Source organism: Podarcis vaucheri, assembly GCF_965113315.1.
Source record: "Podarcis vaucheri genome assembly, chromosome: 17".
Classification (NCBI taxonomy): domain Eukaryota; kingdom Metazoa; phylum Chordata; class Lepidosauria; order Squamata; family Lacertidae; genus Podarcis; species Podarcis vaucheri.
In genome coordinates this window covers 7996989-8022370 of record NC_138755.1, presented here as the reverse complement: position 1 = coordinate 8022370, position 25382 = coordinate 7996989, and the positions used below count along the sequence as shown (strand labels likewise).

Below are 25382 nucleotides of genomic sequence, written 5' to 3'. Positions count from 1 at the left end.
TTGAGGTGGGAGCCTAACTTTTGGCCAATGTTACGCTAAAGCACCATGTACATGGAGATGCTGAAATTAGTAATTACTGCCCTGATAAACATTACTGACCTTTTTCTCCAGCCTCTCCTTGTCAAAAGCGAGGACATTGAAGCTGTGCAGAGTGCAGACAGGCTTGCTGCAAGGAAAGAAAGTGCAGCATGGTTAACCTCAGAAGAGGCCAGCAACAGAAACACAGCACAGAGAATGAGGCAGAGGCAAGCAGGCAACCGCCATCTTGGAGAAGCAGATATGGATTGGGTGTGTGCCTGCCAACTTCATGCCCAAGCAACAAGCACAGCTGACTCCTTCCAAGGCATGGGGGCAAGAACCAGGCACATCAGCTGCAGCAGAGCCCCCTAGCTTGGGGACCAGAGTTTGGTGGGCAAGCAGACGGAATTGCTGCCCAGGATCCCTGGGGTTCTAGATTCAGGAGCTGCTGTGGGCTTCTTCCTCACAACTCTGAGAGAGAAGGCAGCCCAGCACGCACACAGGGACACTCCTGATCAGACCTGTTGGCAGGCAGCGTGCTAATTTCTCATTTGCTAGAATGCCACAGGACAGGTTTTAAAGGACCACAAGAGCAAGATGAATGGGGTTGGGTTGGGTTTGAAGATTGACTGGCCAAAGGAGCGAGGAAAGCTCTGAGGTTTCATGCCCAGTGCTGTTTCTCATGCTGTTCTCAACCCAGGACAGACAAATCCAGTCTGGTAAACAGCTACATGGCAGATTTGAGGCAAGAGAGACACTCTTTGTCATTTGCATTCAGAACAAGAGAACCTTCCAGGCAAGCATTCTGCCTTACACCTTGGCCTCAGCACCCCCTTTTCCTTTCAGAATGCCTCCAATCACATTCAGGAATCTTCCTTGCTAGCCGGTTGGTCCCGACTTCTCTCCTATCTTAGGCCCTACCCCTGGGAACATGAAACTCTGCCCTTGTTGCAAAGCCTGCACAATGCCCCAGTGCTGCTCTGCCTGTTCCTCATGCTCTTTGTTTCTCAACCCTACAGGAAATGCCAGGCTGTTATCAGACCAAAAATCTATCCTGCTAGATTTCCTGTTTGTTTTGAGTGGTGCCATCCAGATTGCACAGTTTCACAAGAAAGGCACGGTCTATCCAGGCCGCCAGTTCGAATGCCAGTTTGAGACATCTTCCTCTCTCACTGCTCCTCCAGTTACAGGAGAGGCTTTTGGCTATGGCTAGCTGGGAGCAGAGCGGGAAACAAACCAACCAATTGTATGTGGCACAATCCACCTTCATGCCCTCCTGAGCGAGCCCCACAGAATGGGACCTGAAAGAGGCACAGCAGTCTCCCATGTTACTCAAAGGAAAGGGAGGTGTCCTTTGGACCTCCTGCCTCAGCCACCAAAATATCTTGGGTCGATTCTGGGCTCGTTATTCACCGTGCAAAATTGCACCTGTTCTTTCGAAGCTTTAACTACTTTGCCTTGCTGCCAATTGCCACAGAACCTTTTGTGCCCATACAACCTCCCAGAGCTCTTTGCCCTCTCTAGTTGTCCTACATTTCTTTTCTTGTCCAGAGCCGGCATGAGCAAACCATTCCCTGTGCAAGGGAGCCTTCGAGGCCTGAGAGAAGGAAGGTCCAATCAGAGCTGGCTTGGCTACAGCAGGGAGCAGATGGATGTTCTGGAAGGGAAATTAGAAGAGACTATCAACAGCCACTGGCAGAGCAAAAGGTGCTGGGCTGGAGACCTGCCTCTGTGCACACCATCCAACTGTCCATCATGCTCCCTTAACAGGGAATTCAAATATCAAAAACCCTACGCGATGGTAACTGGTGTAGTTTGGTGGGCAAAGCACTGGGCAAATCTGGGAGACTTGCTTATGGGCTTCTCAAAGGCATCTATCTATCTGGCTGGCCCCTGTGGCAAAGAGGATGCTGAATTTGTTAGGGTTTTGTCTGATCCAGCAGCAAGGCTCTTCTCATGCTTTGTCTCAGCCACTGACTCATTGTGTGGCCTTGAATAAACCGCTTCACTTACTGCCTCTGTTCTCTCTACTGTACAGAAGATAGATGAGGCTTGGAGCTTCCCCTGCCCTGTGTGCCAACTTTAGAACAGGTATGGTTCTTATACACTCTCCCAAGGCACTAAGGGCCTACGCAAAGAGGCTCTTGTGGCATCAGAAGCTCCATTACAAAACCCTCACAAGAAGCTACACTGCCACTTTTGACAACTTGGGCTATTCAATTCCTGTTTATTCACAAGTCTCAGTAGCCAAGAACGATGCAGCTTAACTGTATGGTCACGGCAAGCTGTCTCCTCAGCAGAACTGCTATTTGACGGAGGCCTTTCTATCATGCAGCGTTACGCAGTCAGGAGAGCAGAATTGATCCATGAGGTGCAATCCACCAGGAAGGTCTTCTGGCACAAGTTAAACGAAAATGAACTACAGTGGTATCTTGGGTTAAGAACTTAATTCGTTCCGGAGGTCTGTTCTTAACCTGAAACTGTTCTTAGCCTGAGGTACCACTTTAGCTAATAGGGCCTCCCACTGCTGCTGCACGATTTCCGTTCTCATCCTGAGGTAAGGTTCTCAACCCCAGGTACTATTTCTGGGTTAGCGGAGTCTGTAACCTGAAGCGTCTGTAACCTGAAGCGCCTTTGGTAAAATAACACTCAGAGCAGCTTCCAAATAAAATCCATGTCAACAAGGTTTACGCAGGAGAACTTCCTGGTTAACTGTGACCTCCAAGACAGATTGCCCTGAATTTCCCCACCCTGCTGCCCCCAAAACACTCAAAAGCAGCCCCCTGAAGCAGGCACACCTGCCCTACTGCTTTTTTGTGAGATGCCTTGGGTCTTGCATGTGCCTTCTTGAGCCGAGAGCGAAGTAAGAAAAGAATGAAAAGGAGAGCGGAAGGACAGGAGTTAAGATTTCCCCGCAGATTATGCAGGGAGCTAACTCTCAGGAGACCCCAGCAAAGGCACAAGAACATACATACCTACTGCCCACATCCTTCCCAGGAGTGATTGCTGGCTTGGGTTTGGGAAGAGCAACCTGGGTAAAGAAAACAAATACTGTTTTGCTCCTGTATGTCTGACATAGCCATATTTATTTCGACAATGCAAGGCTGGTCAAGGTTTTCAGCCCACTTTGCAGAGGCGGGGTGGGGAGCTGACAGCCGAGACCAGGACATGATCAGGGTTATGAGCATGCCAAACAATTCTATGAAAGTGTAGAAAAGTCATAGCACACGGTATTGTCTACAGAGTTTGGCTCCCTAAGTATCTCAGCTTTCATTTGGGTGGGGGAGCAAGCCCTTTATGAATTGTGAAGACCTAGCTGAAACTGTGTGGGACACATTGGGCTAGTGATTTTGGGTATAATATCCAATTTTCATCTTGGGAAAAGTTGTGAGGAGAATAAAATTTACAGCATGCTATGCATTGAAAGAAAATCAAATGAAAAATGATGTACTGTTGGTATCTAACACCAAGTAAGATTGCAAAAATGTATAAAACTAAATCAAATATGTGTTGGAAATGTAAAGAGAAAGAAGGTACTTTTTTCCATATGTGGTGGTCATGTTGTAAGGTAAAAAGCTTCTGGGAAATGATTTATAATGAATTAAAGAAAATGTTTAAAAATACATTGTTAAAAAACCAGAAGCCTTTCTTGTTTAATAGGGGAAGAAGATAAAAGACTTTTTATGTATGCAATGACGGCAGCGAGAATGCTACTGGGAAGAAGAAGCAATACCAAGAAAGGAAGAATGGCAAACAAAATTGATGGATTATGCAGAAATGTCGAAACTGATGGGGAAGATCAGAAACCAAGAAGATTCAGTATTTACTAGAGCAGTGTTTTTCAACCTTTTTTGGGCAAAGGCACACTTGTTTCTTGAAAAAAATCACGAGGCACACCACCACTGTGTGTGGAGAGGGAGATGTCAGAGCCCTGCTGCTCTCTATGGGGAATCGGATGAGAGCGGACTGCCTGTCCGCTCTCATCTGATCCCATCCGATCTGATCCCCACCCAGGACGGATGGAAAATAGGGTGGACACAGTCCGGCGCCCGCCTAGTGGGCGAAAATTAGACTTTTTTTTTTTAAATCTTTTGAATTTTTCAATTTTTCCCACGGCACACCAGGCAACATCTCGCGGCACACTAGTGTGCCATGGAACAGTGGTTGAAAAACACTGTACTAGAGACTGGAGTAAATTTGTAATTTACTTGAGAAAACCCTTGTAAGCTGTTAAAAACATTGGTAGCGTTGTAATGACATTTGTAATGTGAAATTGACTATGATAAAATAGGGATACATAATAGTTGGAAAAATTATAATAAGCAAAAAAATATATTTTTAATTTAAGAACCCATGGAAGGGAAGTCGGAAGGTTCAGGAAACCTTGTAATTAGATATATGTGAAAGATAACATGTATAAAAATGTGAAAACTAATAAAAATTTACTATTTTTTTAAAAAAGAAACTGTGTGGGACAATGGCTGGTGAAATCTGAGGGATCAGAGGTTGGGATGTCATAATTCCTTGCCTCACCTCACCAGCAAACTCAGAGTAAAACATGCAAAATAGTTTACGAACGCAAAATAAATTACTTAACAAAACATTTGCCAAATTTGTCCAGGCTGCAAATTGCCCTGCCCCTCTCGTTTAATTTTTTTTTTTTAAGCAGACAGTATGCACAGGGCTGGACAATCATCTGCCTCTTCCCATCACAATATGCTGCTCCTGTGGACAGAAAACCAGCCTCTGAATAGCAACAATTGCTGGAGACATTTCAAGCCATGCTTAGTCATTAGCCACGCTTTTGGCCCACATCCATTTCTGAAGAAACCAAAGTTTGGACTCTGGTAACACAGCTGAAATTCATTTCTCGAAAAGAAAACGGAGCCACAGAAACGAGGTGACGGAAGGGGCACAGTAGGCGGGATACCCTCTAGGAGGAGCAGTAACCACAGATTCCATATGGTTCATATTCTTGCCAGCCTCAGCTGAGAAAGGGCTTGGGCACAGGGCCAGAACCTTTGCAAAGCCACACTCAGAACAACTTTTCGGGTGCCACCCAAACCAGCTTTGCTCTTGATGGAAAGCTTCTGGGACACAGAGAACCGCTTGGCTCTTACTGGTGGCATCGTGAGGGGGTCAATGACCAGCCACTTCTCCGTCGTCGTCTCCAGTTGCTGGGAGGTCAGCGGCTCTCTCAGACGCACAATGACTTCCAACTTGCCCCCTGTGGGCCGCCGACCATCCAAAAGCTAGGCAGAGAAAAGAAAAAGAGAGAGGCGCCCCAATTAGTGTGAAGCCACAACGCTCTGAACTTCTCCCCGCCAGCACCAAATGCGTCCCGCTCATCGTTCACACTTGTCAATCTGTACGGCAGAACGATGCAGCCTGTTCCTTTTGGCCCTCAGGGTGCTGAGGGAGGAACTGGCATCTCTGTCTTTTCGACTACGTGGCAGATGGCAAACCAAAGCCTGAAGAAACTGCTCTCCCAAGTTCCACAGGGAGGCTGGCTGAGCAGGCAGCGAAGGCTAGTTCAGAACTCATTTATTCACAATCATATAGAGGTGCACATGGAGTTACAGTGAGGGGGGGAAAAGTATCCCCTGCTAAATTTGCCCGTTTGTTCTCTGACGAAGAAATGACCAGTTCATAATTTTAATGGTAGGTTTACTGTAGCTGTGAGAGACAGAATAACAACAGGAAAAACCCCAGAAACCCAGAAGACAAAAGTCAGAGATTGATGTGGGGTTTTCCTGTTGTTATTCTGTCTCTCACAGCTACAATAAACCTATCATAAAAAATATGGACTGGTCATTTCTTTGTCAGGGGGCAAACGGGCAAATTTAGCAGGGGATCAAATACTTTTCCCCCTCACTGTAAAAAAACAACAACAACATTTAGAAAGATCAACATTCCTGAAGTCCTCCACTTCTGAAAACTGTAATTGGGCCTTGAAATGTTTTTGAGGTGATGGGTTTTTGGTGGATGTGTGGATACCTCCCTCAGCAGCTAATTGCATTGGTGGTGTGAATGTCTGTCAATTCCGCAGGTGGAATGTTTTTAGCCGTTATCTCAGGAAGATCTTCAAAATGGGAGCTTATCCAAAAGCCTGCCTGCAGTCAGCTGCTTAGAGCATTCTTCAAATGCAATATTTTTGTGTGTGCTATATGGGTGTGTTTTTTTGTAATCCTCGTTTAAATGTTCAGTTGGCAATCCTCATGATAGCTTGTTTACTTTCTTCCAAACTTATTCTCATTAATAAACTGTTGTCACAGTCCTTTTAGCACTTTTTGTGGCCACTATATAGAACTGTGGCCTTGCACGTAATTTCACATTTAACTTCAGTATAGAAGGTGGCAAAGTGGCCACTCCTGATGCCCTGATGTAACAGGGATGCTGAAATGGGTGTGACGCTCCCCAAGACATGCTGAGCCCAAGGCCTTGAAAGGCAGTGACATTTCTTCCAGCAAGCATCACAAAGGCATGGTCTGCGGTGAAAGCAAAAGTCTGATTTCACTCCAGCCTCTCTCAGTTCTGCTAGAGCAGGGGGCCAGTCCACTGTCCCTCAGACCTTGTGGGGGGACGGACTATATTTTTTTTTGGGGGGGAATGAATGGATTCCTATGCCCGACACATAACCCAGAGGTGCATTTTAAATAAAAGCACACATTCTACTCATGTAAAAACACCAGGCAGGCCCCACAAATAACCCAGAGATGCATTTTAAATAAAAGCACACATTCTACTCATGTAAAAACATGCTGATTCCCGGGCCGTCCGAGGGCCGGATTTAGAAGGCAACTGGGCTGGATCTGGCCCCCAGGCCTTAGTTTGCCTACCCATGTGCTAGAGGGCTTGGTTTTACATGCACATCATGTCTGAAAAGAAAGGGAAGGATTCAGGCTTACCTCCAGAATCTCCCGAAGCTCGCAAGCTGCCTCCAGTGCATCCAACTTCAATTGTGCAGTTCCAACTACACGGTCAGTTTTGAACAGCCCTCTGGAGAGAAAATGGAAGTATTAGACTGATGACCTTATTCAGAGAGTCACAAATTTCATTCTGGTCTTACTTGCTCCCTTTCAATAAAACTAACACTTAGCCTTTTCAAAATAACCATACCACAAGAACTGCTGCAAGGTTACAGCAGAGTCTCCCCAACATTCCTGTAGTAAAACTACTCATAGCTTGGATGCCTCTTTTCAGCCTAGTTATGGCTTTGAGTACATGTGGATCTGAGCTATACGTTGCCCACCTGTCTTGCCTGTGTGTGTCAATGAGCCAACCTGAGTTTCTTCCTCCCATAACAAAGATTTCCCAATCTCACATCCTGGGTTTTCTACTAATGTCCTGCCACCACCACATTATAGAAGTGAGACGTGGAAGATGTACCTTGTGTGGAATGAAAGCCACCTTGTCTCAATTGTTTTATCACTCTTTTGATAGCACTTTGAAGCCTGTTTCAGTTAGTGCCTCCTTGACTGCTAAATATCCTTCCAGTCTCCTCCATATTTTTTGTGCTTCTGCCAATAGCCCTGAAAGAATGTGCAATCTCAGCACATTCACAGACACTAAGAACCAAACCACACATTACAAGAAACATCCTGAAATACGTAACTGGGACCTGCCATTTTACATTCTTAAGAAAAAAAAATCAAGGAAGGGGCAGGGGGCATGGATCATGACCACCATGTTAGGGAGGGAGGTGTATTCCTTTCCCCTGCATGCTTCCCCACCAAAAATCCCCACCTCAAGCTACTTGCTTCCGAAGGTGTTATTTGACAGGACTATTCCAGAAGGAAGCACAGTGGTTATCCCAACAATATACTATTCTTCTGTGCTTCCTGCATTGCATATTAAAAATACATATGTCAGGTTTAATTAAAAGCTCAGCGATTTCATGGAAGTGTTGAAAACGCTCATATTAAAGCTCTCAGGCCACTCAGACATGCAGCTTCCATGTTGAAGGTGGCCCACTCCAGTCAGTTTGACCACAGCAGGAAGGTCCCTATGGGTTTCTGTCAGTAACAGTCAAACCTCCATTTTGCTCACCCTTTATGGACGACTTCAAACTTGATGCCTTTTGTCTGGATGGCTCTCTTCAGCCCACGGTGCCCCCGATTAATAAACAGCTTGAACTTCTCTTGGAATTCTGCCAGAGGGAGATACCAAATGGGAAGGTTACTGGGCGTCAGGTGAGAGCCAAGAGCAATCATCACTGAAAGGAACAGCCTTGCATTGTTGGAGGGACTGGGGTCCCTGCAGTTTGCTTCAAGCCCCCCCCCCCCAAGCTTGGGAGGGCTCAAGTCCAACTCCTGAGCATTTACACAGTTGTTGTGCAGCATGTTCACCCCATCACAAACACCCTAGGTAAAAAAGATAAAAGGTAAAGGACCCAGGACGGTTAAGTCCAGTCAAAGGTGACTATGAGGTCCAGTGCTCATCTCGCTTTCAGGCCGAGGGGGGCGGTGTTTGTCGACAGACAGTTTTATGGGTCATTTGACCAGCACGACTAAACCACTTCTGGCGCAATGGAACACCGTGACGGAAACAAGAGCGCACGGAAACGCCCGTTTACCTTCCCACTGCAGCGGTACCTATTTATCTATTTGCACTGGCGTGCTTTTGAACTGTTAGGGTGGCAGGAGTTAGGACAGAGCAATGGGAGCTCACCCCGGATTTGAGCCACCAACCTTCTGATTGGCAGGCGCAAGAGGCTCAGTGGTTTAGACCACAGCGCCACCCGCGTCCCTATGCAAGCACTCTATGCACTGGGAAAAGCAAATCGTGGTAGGATCAGGTTGTACAACATTGGCCACAGCGATGTTTCAGCACAACAGCAAACCCCTCCGTTTGCTTCTTGGTTCACCAGAAGCACTTACACTGAGACAGCCAAAGACTGTGCAGTTCTCATGCTGCCACTGCTCCTTGCCATCAGATACCCTAAGATGTCAGTCAGCAGATTCTGTAGGAGGGAGGGAGGCGGGGGAAACCTGGCAGCTATCCTCACGCTTTTTCCAGCTTCCTCCAAATCATGCTTGCGGTTGCCAAGAAGGAAGTCTGTGCCACAATATACTTCCACCAGACACCTTCGCCTTCAAACCTGTTTGCGCTGCAAGCTGACATATTCACAGAAGCAACTTGCACATAAGGACTGAGAATATTCTCCACTAGAAGCCAGGAGCCAATACTTCTTGAAACCAGCAGTAGCCCAATGGAGCAAAAGGGCCAACAATTTTCCAAAGCCGCCTCTGATGATGCAGTGTTGCTACTAACAAGTCTTGCAGTATCTCTGGCTGCTGAGCCATCAAAAGCCCTGTTCTTCAATTGGTAGCCTGTAGCAGAGTTTCAGACTGCCAAGCTTCTGTGTCGACAAGAGAAGTCTATCCTCACCTGCTCTCCTCCCTGTCATTGTGCTTTCTTTGCTGTCCCCAGTAAAAGCCTGGCAAGGACATTTACTTCCAATACTGCACAGCTAGCTCAGTGCTTGGGACAAGGGAGGGCCTCAGAAAGCAGCCGGTGATGAGGGTCTGACATACCCAGACACAGAACTAAGGGACCAGTCCAGTATACCAGTGCTTCATGGCTCTGTTCAATACCTGACCTGCAGCATCTCCCTCTATTCCAGGTGTGGGGCTGTTCCTGTGACTAAGGGCTAGACCACATGCAGCGCTGTATAGGTCACTTGGAAGCCAACCCTTTAAAAAAATATAATACAGTGGTGCCTCGCAAGACAAAAAGAATCCATTCTGTGATTCTCTTTGTCTAGCGGTTTTTTCCTCTTGCGAAGCAAGCCCATTGACGGATTAGCGGATTAGCGCTATTAGCGGCTTATCTGCTGATCGGATCAGCTGATAAGCGGTTTAGCGGCTTAGAAAAAGGGGGGGGGGAGGGAAAAAACCAGCAGGAACTCGCAAGACATTGTCGTCTTGCGAAGCAAGCCCATAGGAAATTCGTTTTGCGAAGCACCTCCAAAACGGAAAACTCTTTCGTCTAGCGAGTTTTCCGTCTTGCGAGGCATTCGTCTCGCAGGGCACCACTATAGTATGCAAGTGTAGGGCAGGTTTAACTCTTCCCTCCCCAGCCACAATCCTGATATTCACCCCCCATCCTCCATTTGCCTTTCTGAAGCTAATGGCGGAGAGAATTTTATTAGGATAGGGCTGCCATACATGTGGCGCTTTGTCCTGGATCTTAGTCAAGTCAATTGTAAAAGTGGGGGGGGGGTTGTTGTTAAAAAAGAAAAGAAGGAAAAAAGAAAAGAAGAAAAGCTCAACAATTTTTGGGGGTCTTCCTAAAAAAAAAAAAAAAAAGGATTGTAGTAGGGGAGAGAATGGTTGAACCTCCCCACCCTTGCATGCTGCAGTAGTCCTTCCCCCACAACACACACAGCCTCTAATATATTGGTACCTGGGTAGTCGAACGGTTTGGCTCCCAAACAAATCGGCTCCTGAACACCACAAACAAGTTAGTGTTCCAGTTTGCAAATGTTTTTTGGAAGCTGAATGTCTGACGCGGCTTCCGACTGGGTGTAGGAAGCTCCTGCAGCCAATTGGAAGCCACGCCTTGGTTTTCGAACAGATTAAGTTTGACAACCAAGGTAAAAGGTACCCCTGCCCGTACGGGCCAGTCTTGACAGACTCTAGGGTTGTGCGCTCATCTCACTCTAGAGGGCGGGAGCCGGCGCCGTCCGCAGACACTTCCGGGTCACGTGGCCAGTGTGATATCGCTGCTCTGGCGAGCCTGCACCAGCGCAGCACACGGAAACGCCGTTTACCTTCCCGCTAGAAAGCGGTACCTATTTATCTACTTGCACTTAGGGGTGCTTTCGAACTGCTAGGTGGACAGGAGCTGGGACCGAAAGACGGGAGCTCACCCCGCCACGGGAATTCGAACCGCCGACCATACAATCGGCAAGTCCTAGACACTGTGGTTTTACCCACAGTGCCACCCGCGTGTACCACTGTATTAATTTTACTTACAAGAAACACAATGCTGATGGGCTTCCTGGTGATGTGCTCAGTACTGCACATGCTTTGGCTCTAAAGCTGGCAGATGCCCCCCCTTCTTTCTAGCATGGCTTAAAGCTCACAAACATAAATTTACCGGGAGAGTTGGAATTCTTGATCACGTTGGTCTTGTCTTTCTGCGCTTCCTCCTGCAAATACAGAAATGTGAAAAGAAGCAGTAAGAACCAGGCGCCTGCCGGAGAACTGATTCGGAGCATTTCAAAGCAGACCCCACCACCGTCCTCAAAGCAGCTTCACGCATCAGGCTTTTTCGACACCCGCGTTACAGGCAGCTGGCTATTGAAAAGGCAGTTTCAAATTGTTACAGTCATACTTCGGGATAAATATGCTTCAGGATAAGTATTTTTGGGTTGCGCTCCGTGGCGACCCGGAAGTAATGGAGCGTGTTACTTCCGGATTTCGCCACTGCGCATGCGCAGGCGGTCAAAATGACATCACGCGCATGCGCAGAAGCAGTAAAACGCGACCCGCGCAGTCGCATCTTACATTCTGTTCAGGATGCAAACGGGGCTCCAGAACGGATCCTGTTCACATCCCGAGGCACCACTGTATTGTTATTTTTCTTTTTATTAAAATACCACCCCATATCCTTAGATATCAGAGCGGTTCACAACATAAATTTACAAATCCAGGGGGGAATGATCATTGGCTGCTTCCCACAGGATAATGAAAAGTTAACATATGACTCACCGCATTGGGATAGGGGAATTCAAAGCGGACAAAGGCATCCAGGTCATTCGGAGACATGCCTGAAGAAGGGAAAAACGAGAGTCAGGAAACATTTTAGGTCAAAAATCTCAAAGCTAAAGGACAAGGAGGAGGGGCTGCTCTCAGAAGGCTCCACATGGAAATCGGCTCAGCCTGGTTCCTTGTATAGCCCTTGTAGCACCTGCAAAACCAGGCCTCTCCACAGAAGCTGGGGCACAAGTTTGGCCTTTGCATGACTGCCTTGGCCTGCAGTGCCCTGGAAGTCAGCATGTGGGGCAACAGGCCGAGAAGTGGGCAATTCAGAGTAAAGAACACTCCTTAGAAACCACCTCTGGAACGAGTGTTTGCCTATAGTACAAAATGAAAGGGGAGTGGGGAGTGAGAGAGAAAAAGCAGGCTTCAACAGAATTAAAGTCACTCTCAAATCCAGCCTTTTAGTCTTTCTCCCCTGACAGGTGGGAAGGTGGGGATTTCACAGAATGGGTCAAGAGAAAAGGGAGATGAAAGGAGGGAGGAAGTGCCCTCCCCAATGCACACACACCTGTTTGGGGGGTTGGAAGTACAGTGGTGCCTTGGTTCTCAAATGCCTTGGTTCTCAAACAACTTGGAACCCAAACACTGGAAGCAAGTGTTCTGGTTTGTGAACTTTTTTTCAGAAGTCGAACATGCTCTGTTTTGAGTGCCACATTCCATTTTGAGTGCCACACTTCCGTTTTGAGTGTTACGCCGAGATTTTTGCTATTTATTTTGTGTTTTTGTGGCTCTTTTTATGTATGTGTGACTGTGTGGAACCCAGTTCAGCTCCTGACTGACTGATTGTGTGACTGCAGTACATTGTTTATTGCTTTCATTTTATGGATTAATGTTCATGTTAAATTGCTGTTTTAAGGGTTGTTTTTAAAAGTCTGGAACGGATTAATCCATTTTGCATTACTTTCTATGGGAAAGTGCGCCTTGGTTTTGGAACGGACTTCCGGAGCGGATTAAGTTTGAGAACCAAGGTACCACTGTACTCAAGAAGCACACAAGATGCCTTCCCTGGCACCCTGGCTGAACACACGACTTAGGAAGGTGGTTGCAGAAGTGGTGGGGGCTGTGTGCTCCACACAGCCAGCTTCCCAGCTGGCACAGAAATGACCGGGAAGCGGGGGCAGGGGGGGGAATGCAAGCTTTTCAAACAGGTTATTCTGATGCCCTGTCTCAGCCAACCACACATCCTGTCTGCTTCACACAGCAGCAGATCCTTGATCTCTATAAATTTTTCTCTCCCCTTCCTCTCCTACACAGGCTCTTTGCTACTCCAGTAACCAGATTTCTTCCAGTCTTCTCTTTCCTGATAGGCTCTTTCCGAAGCAGCAAATACCTAAATCACTTTTTAAAACCTTTTAACTTATCGCACAATAATTTGCTCTGGGGCGTACCTGTGAGGGCTTGGCTTGTAAATCAATAATAACAACAGGATACTCTTTCTGGCAGTGCTTCTGATGGCTACTGAAATTACAAGCAGGCAGGAGAGCCAAGCAAGCAGGATCCAATCACTTTTTATGGGTTTTACTGTCATGTTATTATTGCTTTGATGCTGTTAGCTGCCCTTGAGTTTCCATTAGGAAAGAAAGGCAGGCTATAGACTGAATGAAGTAATGAATACAATGAGAAGGAGAAGGAAGACAACAATAGAGATACAGTCCTTTGTTCAGGATGCCAATCTGCAATGCTATTTTCAAAAGCCACGTTTCTTCCTCCACGGATAGGACAGTGTAATAGTGACTGGGATTAGCTCTGCTCACTTAGACAGTGGCTTCTGCCTTCCTCAATAACACACAGGGACCCAAACATATAGAATTGTAGGAAAAACAAAGAGGAATAAAAGTTCTTTAGCATTCTACAGAACAGATACAGCTGGGGAGCCTGTGGGCCTCCAAATATTGTTGGACTCCAACTTCCATTAACCCCAGCCAACAGGGGGTGATGGGCATTGTAGTCCAGTCATAACACCCATGAGATCGGCCCAGCAATGTTACGAAGAACTCGATTTTGCACTAGGACAGGTCAGCCCTTTTGCACATTTCAGAGGAGGGGAGAATTCTTAATTTTGAGAATAAATGTTAGAATCGTCTTGCTGCATCAGGCTCAACTGTTCCTCTAGCCCAGTGTTTTCGCTCCAGTAAGGCCCAGTCAGATCCTGCTAGGAAATTCACAAGCAGGGCATTAAAGACAGCCGCCGCCCCTGTTGCTTGTTGTCCCCTTCATCTGGTAAACAGAAACCATTTGCTGCTCTGAACAAAAAACATCCCACTGGCATAATACTTTGCATAACTGGTTGGGGGACATAAAAAAGAGAAAGGGAAACATTGCATCCTTTCTGCCAACACAAACAATTGTCAATGACTTTGGGAACTCTTCACCATACTTGTTCTAGCAGCCACCTAACTTTCTTCTGCCCGCCTACCCTCCCCCCAGTTTGGCTTTAGACCAAACCTCCTGATGTTGCTGAACTTCAGCTCCCAGCCAGCATGACCAATGGTCAGGGGTGAAGGGAGCAGCAGTTCAGCAATACCTGGGGAGTCACAGGCTCCCCAATCCCAACTGCTTTGTTCAGCTTACAAGTAATGGTGGCAACAGGCATAGCAACTCCCACCCCCACCCCCAAATTATGTTTTCAGAAACGGAAGCCGTTTTTGGCATTACCTGGAGGAGCTGGCAGGTTGATTCCTTTCACGACAGAAAGAACCATGTCGTTGCTGTTCAATTCTGGGAAAATCCTGCGAGGGGGAAAAAGAGAGGGCCAGCTTCAACTGAGGTGCTTTCAGTGAACAGGCCAGGATCTCACCATCACCAAACAAAGTGTCCGACTCCACCCACCTATTCCTACCATTCCAAAAAGAACACTCTGAAAGGCTTCATGTCTCTCTCTCTCACACACACATATAAACATACATGCTCTGGGCAAGGTTTGAAACAGGTCAAGGCCCTTTAATAAATCTTGGTTTGGTCTATGTGGGATTTTTAAAAAAATCCTCCTTTATTGTTTTGGCTCTGAGAGAACCTACTCCTGCATAGGAAAAGCCTGACCAATGGCTAGGGACTCAGCTACATTCGTAAAGATAAAGCGCTTTATATGCGTTATAACACTGTAACACCAGATGGCGCTGTGGAGTCCCACCTTTCACCAACGGGATTTCCCTGTATGAAGTTTACAACACATGTAACTGAAATACTTATTTGATGTGTCTAGATCCGGCCTAGGAAGGAGAGCCCCAAAAGCATTTGGCATCTAGCATTTGGGGCAAACTGCAAAGCAATGGCCCACATACTTGACCACACTGAAAGTCCGCTGCTCATAGTGATATTTGGGCAGTGGAAACCCCTTGGCATGGGCTTGCTTTAAGATCTCCATGTTCTTTTTGCAGTCTTCAGCCATTTTCTCAAATCTGGAGAGGGGCAGATCAAAACAGTCAACTTAGTTTACAGGGTGATTCACGGAGTTCAAATAAGTTTTCTTAGCACATTGTAGATAACTTTGAGCCATAAACAAAATAAAAAAATTCCTTCCAGTAGCACCTTAAAGACCAACTAAGTTAGTTCTTGGTATGAGCTTTCGTGTGCATGCACACTTCTTCAGATACACTTCTTCAGAAGTGTGCATGCACACGAAAGCTCATACCAAGAACTAACTTAGTTGGTCTTTAAGGTGCTACTGGAAGGAATTTTTTTATTTTGACTATGGCAGACCAACACGGATACCTATCTGTAAGTTTGAGCCATAAAAGAAGAGCTATGAGAACTTTGTTAAGCATGAAGAAATAGTTGGAGTAGACAGGATGTGTTGGAAAGCTTCAGCCAATGAGAATTCAGAAACAGCTGGGATCTTGGTTAAGCAACAGCCCAAAGAATTCAGCACAAGAGAGTTAACTTGGATGCTAGCAAACAGAAGCAGTATTTTCAGAAAACAGCCAAAACTGGAAGCCCTCCAACCGTAACTGACTGGCAGTACACACAGATGTCTGGGAACAAGCTATGTTTTGAGAACAGGGTCAGAAAAATAGAACATTCCATGCAGAACAGCTAGCTTTGCATTAGAGTGCTGGTTATGGATTTCATTAGGCAGTAGCAAAAACAAATTGCGCCATGAACTGAGCAACGTAGCAATGAGCAAAAATGTCATACTATAAAAGTGATGTGTGGAAATGGACTTTAAGAGGAGCAGCATGTGGCAGACATTCTATATTCCCTGAAGGAAGAAACGCATGTAACCTTAGATATAAATCATGAAAGCTTGTTCTACTTGCGACCTTTATTTACCCCCCTCTTCAATGAATTCCCATCACTTGCTTTGGGAATCCTCTTGCTTGTTTTAAAACGCAAATGAACCTTTTCAATGACTTGCCTCAGCCTAGATGCAGAAGTTACAGGGAACCAGGCAGAGGGCCTTCTCGGTAGCGGCACCCGTCCTGTGGAATGCCCTCCCACCAGATGTCAAAGAGAAAAACAACTACCAGACTTTTAGAAGACAGGCAGCCCTGTTTAGGAAGGTTTTAATGTTTGACAGACTATTGTATTTTAATATTTTGTTGGAAGCCGCCAAGAGTGGCTGGGGAAACCCAGCCAGATGGGTGGTAAGTAAGTAAGTAAGTAAGTAAGTAAGTAAATAAATAAATATTATCATCATCATCATCACCACCATCATCATCTAAGGAGAGTACCTGCTGCGGGTGTTCCTGGCCAACACAGGCCACAGATTTAGCCGAGAGACTTTCCCTAAGAAACCAGAGGCCTTTCTCTTGGGCATAGTCGGCCAATTGGTGCCAAAGAAGGACAGAACTTTTTTTATGTACTACGCCACCACAGCAGCAAGAGTACTCATCGCAAAGCACTGGAAGACTCAAGATCTACCCACTTTGGAAGAATGGCAGATGAAGGTGATAGACTATATGGGACTGGCTGAAATGACCGGCAGAATCCGTGACCAGGGGAAAGAGATGGCGGAAGAAGATTGGAAGAAATTCAAAATTTATCTTAAGAAACAATGTAAAATTAATGAATGCTAAAATGTCAAGGTTTTAGGGGAAAAAAGAGGTCTACAGCTGTAAAAGATTAAGTAAAAGAAAAGAATAAGGGAAAAATTTGATAAAACCAAGTGCTAGGATTTGCTGAATTAATTTTGGAAATTGGGATGCAGAAAGGGGAGGTATGGGGAAGTCGGCGAAGTAAGGTTTAAGAAAAAAGGATATGAAATTATACATGTTTGTTTGTGTGTTTTTTTTGTTTGTATTGTGTATTGTTTGTGTTTATAAAAACTGTGAAAAACCAATAAAAATTTTATTTATAAAAAAAAACACAACAGATTTAGCCGAGAGAGCAGAGGAAGGGAAGGGTATTGCTCAGTTGCCATCGCACTTACTTGGTAGTTTCTGCGATGTTTCCTAAATGGGTGAACTGCTTGGAGAAACTCATGCACATCTGGAACAAAAAAGAAAGGAAAAGGAGGGAGTCACATCAGGAGCAGGCAGGCACGATCCTGGCTCCCTCCCATGGGTCATGCACCTTTGCAGTCAAATGCCTTAAATTCCACCCCTTAATAAGCAAGTTCCAGTCCTTATATGGCCAGAGTATGCAAACTATCTTCTCCAGGAACCCAGAAGCCACTTGCATCTTAATAATATAGCCCATCCATTGCTCATCATTTCCTTAATACTCGGGTAGCTGCAGGAAGTCCATACGGGGCCACACCAACAGTCCCTTCTGATGTATATATTCAAACACACACATACACCCCCCCTTATATGTAAATAGGAGAGAGATGCAAGCAAGAAATACAGCTGCTGCCATTATGTCAGGTTTGCCCCCTCCCTCCCTTGCTGGATCAGACCTACAGTGGTACCTTGGGTTAAGAACTTACAGTGGTGCCTCGCAAGACGAAAAGAATCCGTTCTGTGATTCTCTTCGTCTAGCGGTTTTTTCCTCTTGCGAAGCAAGCCCATTGACGGATTAGCGCTATTAGCGGCTTTTAGCGGCTTATCTGCTGATCGGATCAGCTGATAAGCGGCTTAGTGGCTTAGAAAAAAAGGGGGGGGGAAACCAGCAGGAACTTGCAAGACATTGTCGTCTTGCGAAGCAAGCCCATAGGAAATTCACTTTGCGAAGCACCTCCAAAACGGAAAACTCTTTCGTCTAGCGAGTTTTCCGTCTTGCGAGGCACCACTGTAATTCGTTCCGGAGGTCCGTTCTTAACCTGAAACTGTTCTTAACCTGAAGCACCACTTTAGCTAATGGGGCCTCCCACTGCTGCCACGCAGCTGGAGCACGATTGCTGTTCTCATCCTGAAGCAAAGTTCTTAAACCAAGGTACTATTTCTGGGTTAGCGGAGTCTGTAACCTGAAGCTTCTGTAACCTGAAGCGTCTGTAACCTGAAGCGTATGTAACCCAAGGTACCAATGTATTAGTGTCCGTCTAATCCAATATCCTGTTTCCAACTATGCTCCACCGACCAAATGTTTCCAGGAAGCCCACCAGAATGGCATGAAGGCCACAGCCCTCCCACCTCATTTTGTTCCCAGGATATGGCAGGTGTAACAAGTGTGATGATTTCAGTAAAAATGATTGACTGCCACCCTGGTATGCCTTGTCTCACATCTGGTGGGGCTTCCAGGAAAAGGAGGAAGAAACCTTTCTAGTTTAAAAAGATAGCCCTGCTCTCCTCAATTCCTTACTAATCTCCAAAAGAGGCTGCAACATCCCTTAAAGCTTGGCTGTGCCCCACTTACCTCATGCTGCTGCCTCATAATTTTCACAAGCTCCATGTACTGGGCAGCCGTTTCTGGGGAGATGTTGGCTCCACGACGCTGCGCAAGTGTGAAGTCCTCCTTGTTCACAGGGGCTTGAGGCACCTGAAGGGAGAAAGTGCGTATTTGGGGGTGGGGGAAGTTAGTACCAGAATGAACCACTCCAAAAAGGGCTGTGTCACCTCCATGCACAAAACACAAATCAGCACAGAGTGATCCTCTGCGTGTCAAACAGACCAGGGTTTCCCACAAAGGGAGCTCCCGATCCAAAACTGTGTGGATCTATAAGCTGGTCTGAAATGGGAGGTTTGCCTGCTGCCATCATTATACAGTAGTACCTCAGGTTAAGAACTTAATTCATTCTGGAGGTCCGTTCTTAACCTGAAACTGTTCTTAACCTGAGGTACCACTTTCGCTAATGGGGCCTCATCCTGAAGCAAAGTTCTTAACCCGAGGTACTATTTCCGGGTTAGCGGAGTCTGTAACCTGAAGCATCTGTAACCCAAGGTACCACTGTATATCTTTCAGCAAAAGGCAAAAAAACCCACTTTATAACCAGGCCTTAGGCTTTTAACTAACTGGCCTTCTAGAAGTGGGTGGGGTATTTTTAATGCATCTCTTTTCCCTCTTGGTTTTAATATAACTATGTGGGGTTTATTGTGTTTGGTTGATTGTAAGTTGCTTCAGGTTCCCTTGGGTAAGAGAAAGGAACTCTCAAATTTAATTACCGTATTTTTTGCACCATAACACTCACTTTTTTCCTCCTAGAAAGTAAGGGGAAATGTCTGTGCGTGTTATGGAGCGAATGCCTGCGGGTGGCGGGGGGGGGGGGGATCTGCTGCAGTCGTGAGCAGAGGATCCATGGTTCCCCTTCCTTCCCTCCTCCGTGGTTACAAAGCATGGATCCACATGGATCGTCAGGATTTTTGCATTGGGCTACTCCAAACTCACTGTCAGATCACATGTCTGTGGCCACAGCATGAACCACAAAAATCATATATCCACTATTTCGTTTAGAATATTTTTTTCTTGTTTTCCTCCTCTAAAAACTACGTGCGTGTTATGGTCTGGTGCATGTTATAGAGCGAAAAATACGGTAATTCATTAATAACCAAGTGTCCCATGCCACTGGCCCTCATTCAGCAACAGCACTAAGTCAAATGGGAGGACCGAAAAATTATTTTGCCCCACGCCAGTGGGTTCAAGAAGGGGCATTAGAGCAGGTTTTCCTTGGACACAGGCCAAACTGTCAGTCATAATGTAGCATAAAACAGAACAAAAGACCATGCCTGCTGGGTCAGACCAAGGGTCCATCTAGTAAATTTTCTGACTGGTATGATGCCTCTGGGAAAATCCTAAGCAGTGCATGAAGGCAACAGTCCCCACCTCACTGCTATTTTCCCAGGATGATGTACTCAAGAGGTATACTCCCTCTGACCACAAATATTAGATATGATAGCTAAACAGAACCACCTATTTCCCACATATTTGTCAAATCCCATTACGCTCAGAATACAGACACTGAGGAATGCAAAAGATTGAAAGCATCAGGGCAAGATTTTTGTTCCAGCGCTCCACAGATGAGACCAGATTTATTTTTATTTTTAAAAATATGTCTCTCTGGCTCAGAACTCAGGTTCCAGAACTGGGACATAGTGACTGAAAAACAACATTCATGCACTTCATGAGCTTTGAGCTGTTTTCTAACACAACTCTTTGACAGCACTTCAAGACATTTCCCAACCAGAGAGAAAGAGAGAATATGATTGCCTTTGTTATGTCGACCGGGAGCCCACTCTGCGATGCGTCAATCATGGGGTCCAGACCCTTGGCTTGACGCAAGAACATCTTGGCTCCCTCAATGTCATTCTGCTGCTTTGCTCTGAGAGCTGCCTGCATCAACTGCTTCTTCCGGGTTTCCAGGAAAGTCAGCTGCTGTTGAGCTGCAGGGAGAAAGGAGACCCATCAGGCATGCCTCAAAGTCTCTTCTAAACAGACAATAAGGAGGTCTCAAATGGGCAAGGGTGTAAATCTTATTTCAGTACAGTAGTGCCCCGCAAGACGAATGCCTCGCAAGACGGAAAACTCGCTAGACGAAAGAGTTTACCGTTTTGGAGGGGCTTCGCAAAACGAATCTCCTATGGGCTTGCTTCGCAAGACGACAATGTCTTGCAAGTTCCTGCTGGTTTTTTTCCCTTCCCCCCCCTTTTTCTAAGCCGCTTATCAGCTGATCCAATCAGCAGATAAGCCTCTAAAAGCCGCTAATAGCGCTAAGCCGCTTATCAGCTGATCCGATCAGCAGATAAGCCGCTAAAAGCCTCTAAAAGCCGCTAATAGCGCTAATCCTTCAATGGGCTTGCTTCGCAAGACGAAAAAAACCACTAGACAAAGAGAATCACAGAACGGATTCTTTTCGTCTTGCAAGGCACCACTGTACACTAACGTATGTCTGTGCATAAGCAAAACAGTCACTTTTTACAAGTAGCATCCTGGTAACATGAAAAGCATGTTTGCTCAGGAGACAGCAATAAATACAGAGCCTATAATGAGACTAGGCAGCCTTAGAAATAATAATAAAAAAACCAGCCATTATCTTATCTCCAAGAGCAGCCAATAATGAATGCTACATTACACCAATTAAGAAATGGTCGTTCTCCTGTTGGGTTGGATTCCAAAACAGCAATAAAAGAGGAGCCGTTTGCTTCCATGGGAGAAAGTTTGGGGCTGTTGCAGAGAAAACAGTCCAAGGAACAGAGCCCAAGCTTCTCAATCTGATGTTAGGTGGTCACTGCAAAGTCCTACCCACATGGCAGTGACTTTTGGGCTGTAAAATTCAGGGGAAAGTGGAATTGGGAAAAACAAAGTACCTCAATCAAAGAGGCACCAATCAGCCCAGGGATTGTTGCATAAATCAGGAACGTGGAACGTGCCACCAACATAGATTCTGTTGTTGCCTGACCTGCAATCTGGACCAACAGGAATCAATGTCGCCCAAGAAGCATGAATGCCTGATACTGAAAAAAACCTCTCACACTGCTAATTTGAAAACACTCTGTCTGAAGAGTGACCAAATCACTTGTAAACTGTGGCTTGCTTTTGATGTCAAGAGCTCCTGTACAGACAGAATTGCCAAGGCAGAGAAGCTCCCAATGATTAAACCGTTTGTGTATCTAGGATGAGTGTGTCTACAAAATGAGTAATTTTATTCATAAAACACTACCCTGTCATTCAGTACTTGTGGTAAAAGGTAAAGGGACCCCTGACCATTAGGTCCAGTCATGGCCGACTCTGGGGTTGCGGCGCTCATCTCGCTTTATTGGCCAAGGGAGCCGGCGTACAGCTTCCGGGTCATGTGGCCAGTATGACTAAGCCGCTTCTGGCGAACCAGAGCAGCACAGGGAAACGCCGTTTACCTTCCCGCTGGAGTGGTACCTATTTATCTACTTGCACTTTGACGTGCTTTCGAACTGCTAGGTTTGCAGGAACAGGGACCGAGCAACAGGAGCTCACCCCGTTGCGGGGATTTGAACCGCTGACCTTTTGATCAGCAAGTCCTAGGCTCTGTGGATGAACCCACAGCGCCACCCGCGTCCCCAGTACTTGTGGTACTTTACAATAAAAAGCGAAAAGGGACACCACATAATCTAAACATTTCCCCCACCAGCCTAGACACCACCACACAGATGAGATCAAGCTTCTCTGAAAAATTATCTCCTGTCACTGATATACATGAATTTACTTATTTTCCTCTTCCCTCATTGCCTCTCTTCTGTTTCGTATCAAGTCTCCTCACATCATAAGCCACTATTTTATATTATAAACCATGCTTATATTATGAATGAAAGGTAAACCAATAAATAAAAGTGGGGCTACCTTTTGTGTTGACCTTGGAGGCACTTTTCCCTGCCCCCGTTGCCTTTGGAGCTGCAGGGGCGACTCGTGAGCCTGACTGGGGTGGCAGCTTAGCCTGCGGTGAGCTGGCTGGTTTGGATGGTGCAGGCTGAAAAAACAAGAGAGGAGATACATCCCCGAAAACATTACTTTGTGCAACGAAGGACTAACCTGACCCACAGGGAATCACATGGGATATCAAGGCAGTTGGAGAAGTCCAAACTCTGTTCATGACATAGCATTCAATCTTAAAACCTTGACTGCACAACCAGCTCTTAAAAGTAATGCTGTTGCCAGTACAGGTTCTCCCCCCAACTCTTTTTTAAATTTTATTTTAATTTTATTTATTTACAATATAAATCCACAACTCAAATAAACAAATCCATCACCATTAGACAGAAACGTAACATAACATATAACAATAAAACAAAAGACTTCCTTTATCCTGTACACGGCCTAATGTTTACTTCTTATGAACTGTTTCCTTTATGAGTTGTTATTACGATTATTCAAATTATGACTTATAAAACAAACAAACCACAAAGTCTCCTGCAGACATTAATCGAAACAAGTCCAGATGTGTATTTTAGGGCACTGTTTTGTAAAGTACTCTTTACATTTTTCCCATTCTTTTTGAAATTCTTGTCTGGGGAGTCCCATAATTGCCTCTGGTAATCTATCCAATTCAATATGGTTTAATAATTTATCCTGCCATTCCGTTTTTGTTGGCACAAATTCTTTTTTCCAATTTCTGGCAATTAAGGTCATTGCCGCACCTGTGGCATAGAGGAATAATTCTGATCCTCTCTTGTTATACCTGTGTCCACTGGCCGTAGGCCAGTACAGGTTCTTAATACATTTAATGAGCATCTGCAAGGGAAGACAACAATTCCGCTGAATGAATCTGGACTTGTAGGTACAATATGATGCGCTACAACTCAAGCTAAGGCTGCCACCTGCCACACTTCTCTTGCCAAACTGAGTTAGATCAATATGACCAAAAACTGAGCTCAGCATCACCGCGGCATCAAACATTGGGGGGGGGAGTATGAGGAAGTGTCCTCCTTTGTGTGTCTTCACTGGCGGAGGAACAGAAATATGCTAGTAAAATCCAGGGGTCTTTTCTGTTACTTTAGAAGATTCCTTACTTTAGAAACCCTTCCCTAGAGTTGCCCACCTGGGTTGACTCTTATCCCAGATTTAAGACAACTTAGCAAGGCCTTCTTATTCAGGACTTTCTTTGGATATGGTTGTGGAGTAGCTGTATCACATTTGTCTGATGGGTTGGCTTTAGAATCTATGGTTTTAAGATTGCTTTTATCAAGCTTCCATCCATCCACTCGCTTGCAACCAGTGCCCTTCCCTACTTGGGAACGTGCTCCTATCATTTTAATGTATTTTTGATCTTTGTTGAAAGCCGCCTAGAGTGGCAGGGTACAAATACATTTATTATTATTATTAATAATAATAATTATTATTATTATTCCCAAGCATCCAGCAGGAAGGTTACTTTTCTCCATTTGAAGGAGACAGGGCTGAAGCAGCAAGGCACTGCTGTCACCTTCTGAAAAAGCCTAGTATGAGCAGGAGAGAAGATAAAGACTCAAGATCATTCACAAATCTGGGCAGCTTTCAAGCGAAGCCAAAATTTGTTGTAGATTGTTGTAAGCCTTCTTCGAGAACCTGATGAAGGTGGTGAAGTGGTATGTACATACATTTTGAAATGAAAGCAAACTAAAACAGGCCTACAAAATCCTCCCCCGCCCCTCCAATAGATATGTCTTGAGTACAAACAGTAGTTTCTAGCTACTCCCAAACTGCATTATATTCCAACAGTTCCCCTGGAGATGGTGTGATGTTGGGCGGTGGGGTAACCTATTACCAAGGCATACAATTTTGAATGCTTCCCCACAAATTCATTCAGGACTTTGACTAGCACGCAACCCAACCTTTTTTGCCTCCTCAGCATCTTCATCCTCCTCATTGGCTAGTTTCATGGCTGTTTCGAGGATCCCCACAAAGCTTTGATCTCCTGAAGATTCCATTCCTTGGATTGGAGGGAACCCTGCCAAAGATGACATAGTGACTGATTAGAAGGCGAAAGCTATTGCTAAATGTCTGCATGCATATACCAGAGGTTGCTGAATTACAATTCCCATCATCCTGGGCCACTGGGCATGCTTGCTGGGGATGATGGGAGATGTAGTTCAGAAACATCTGGAGGGCCAAAAGCTCAGTCTCATAACCTGCCTATTTATCCAACACATCCATAGCCTGAACATGGATCTATGGCACCCAGAAGTTTGTGTGTAAGCAAAGAATTTGGTACTGAGTGAAGAAGTCAGCTTCTTTGGGATCTGAGACCAGTTCTTTAAAAATTAAACACATTTCCAGCCCATGGCTATAAAGATACAACTTGAAACTGAGGGCAATGTCTACTGAAATCTTTGAAGCCAGGAGGAAACAAGATTTCAAGTGGCCAAAGATTTCACAGCCCCACTGCTCCTTGCTCCCTTTCTACAAGTAACAGAAATGCAAGCACATTTGTTCGAGCAAATGTGTAGTAAAGAAATCAGAGTTTGCAGTTATTCTACAGGAGTCAATGTGGAGGACATGGCCACGATTAGCACACTGTATTTATAACTTCTTTCCAACTACCTCTCAAAGCAGCCTATGCAAAATCCAGCAATGAAATATTAAAGATAACTGGGCATGTTGACGACAGTCCCTTCAATGTACATCAGGCTTCCTCAGCCTCAGCCCTCCAGATGTTTTGAGACTACATCATCCCATCATCCCTGACCACTGGTCCTGCTAGCTAGGGATCATGGGAGTCGTCAGCCAAAAACATCTGGAGGGCCGAGGTTGAGGAAGCCTGATGTACATGGTCAGGCTGAGTTTTTTTGCTGGACACCCCCCTTTCCCTTCTTTACGGAGTTTCAGCTTTCAGCAAAG

General features: G+C 45.6%; 1 protein-coding gene across 1 annotated transcript in view; it reads right to left on the bottom strand.

Annotated features, from left to right (window-relative positions):
* Positions 1 to 25382, bottom strand: part of CC2D1A (coiled-coil and C2 domain containing 1A) — a 50573-nt gene that overhangs the window by 6127 nt on the left and 19064 nt on the right. Inside the window, 15 exon segments of the mRNA XM_082205594.1 lie at positions 100 to 166; positions 2994 to 3049; positions 5139 to 5270; positions 6927 to 7017; positions 8068 to 8167; positions 11122 to 11173; positions 11736 to 11794; positions 14442 to 14515; positions 15068 to 15184; positions 17155 to 17213; positions 18519 to 18641; positions 20307 to 20479; positions 22410 to 22536; positions 24367 to 24370; positions 24372 to 24492. Of these exon segments, the coding sequence (XP_082061720.1) occupies positions 100 to 166; positions 2994 to 3049; positions 5139 to 5270; positions 6927 to 7017; positions 8068 to 8167; positions 11122 to 11173; positions 11736 to 11794; positions 14442 to 14515; positions 15068 to 15184; positions 17155 to 17213; positions 18519 to 18641; positions 20307 to 20479; positions 22410 to 22536; positions 24367 to 24370; positions 24372 to 24492 (1355 nt within the window).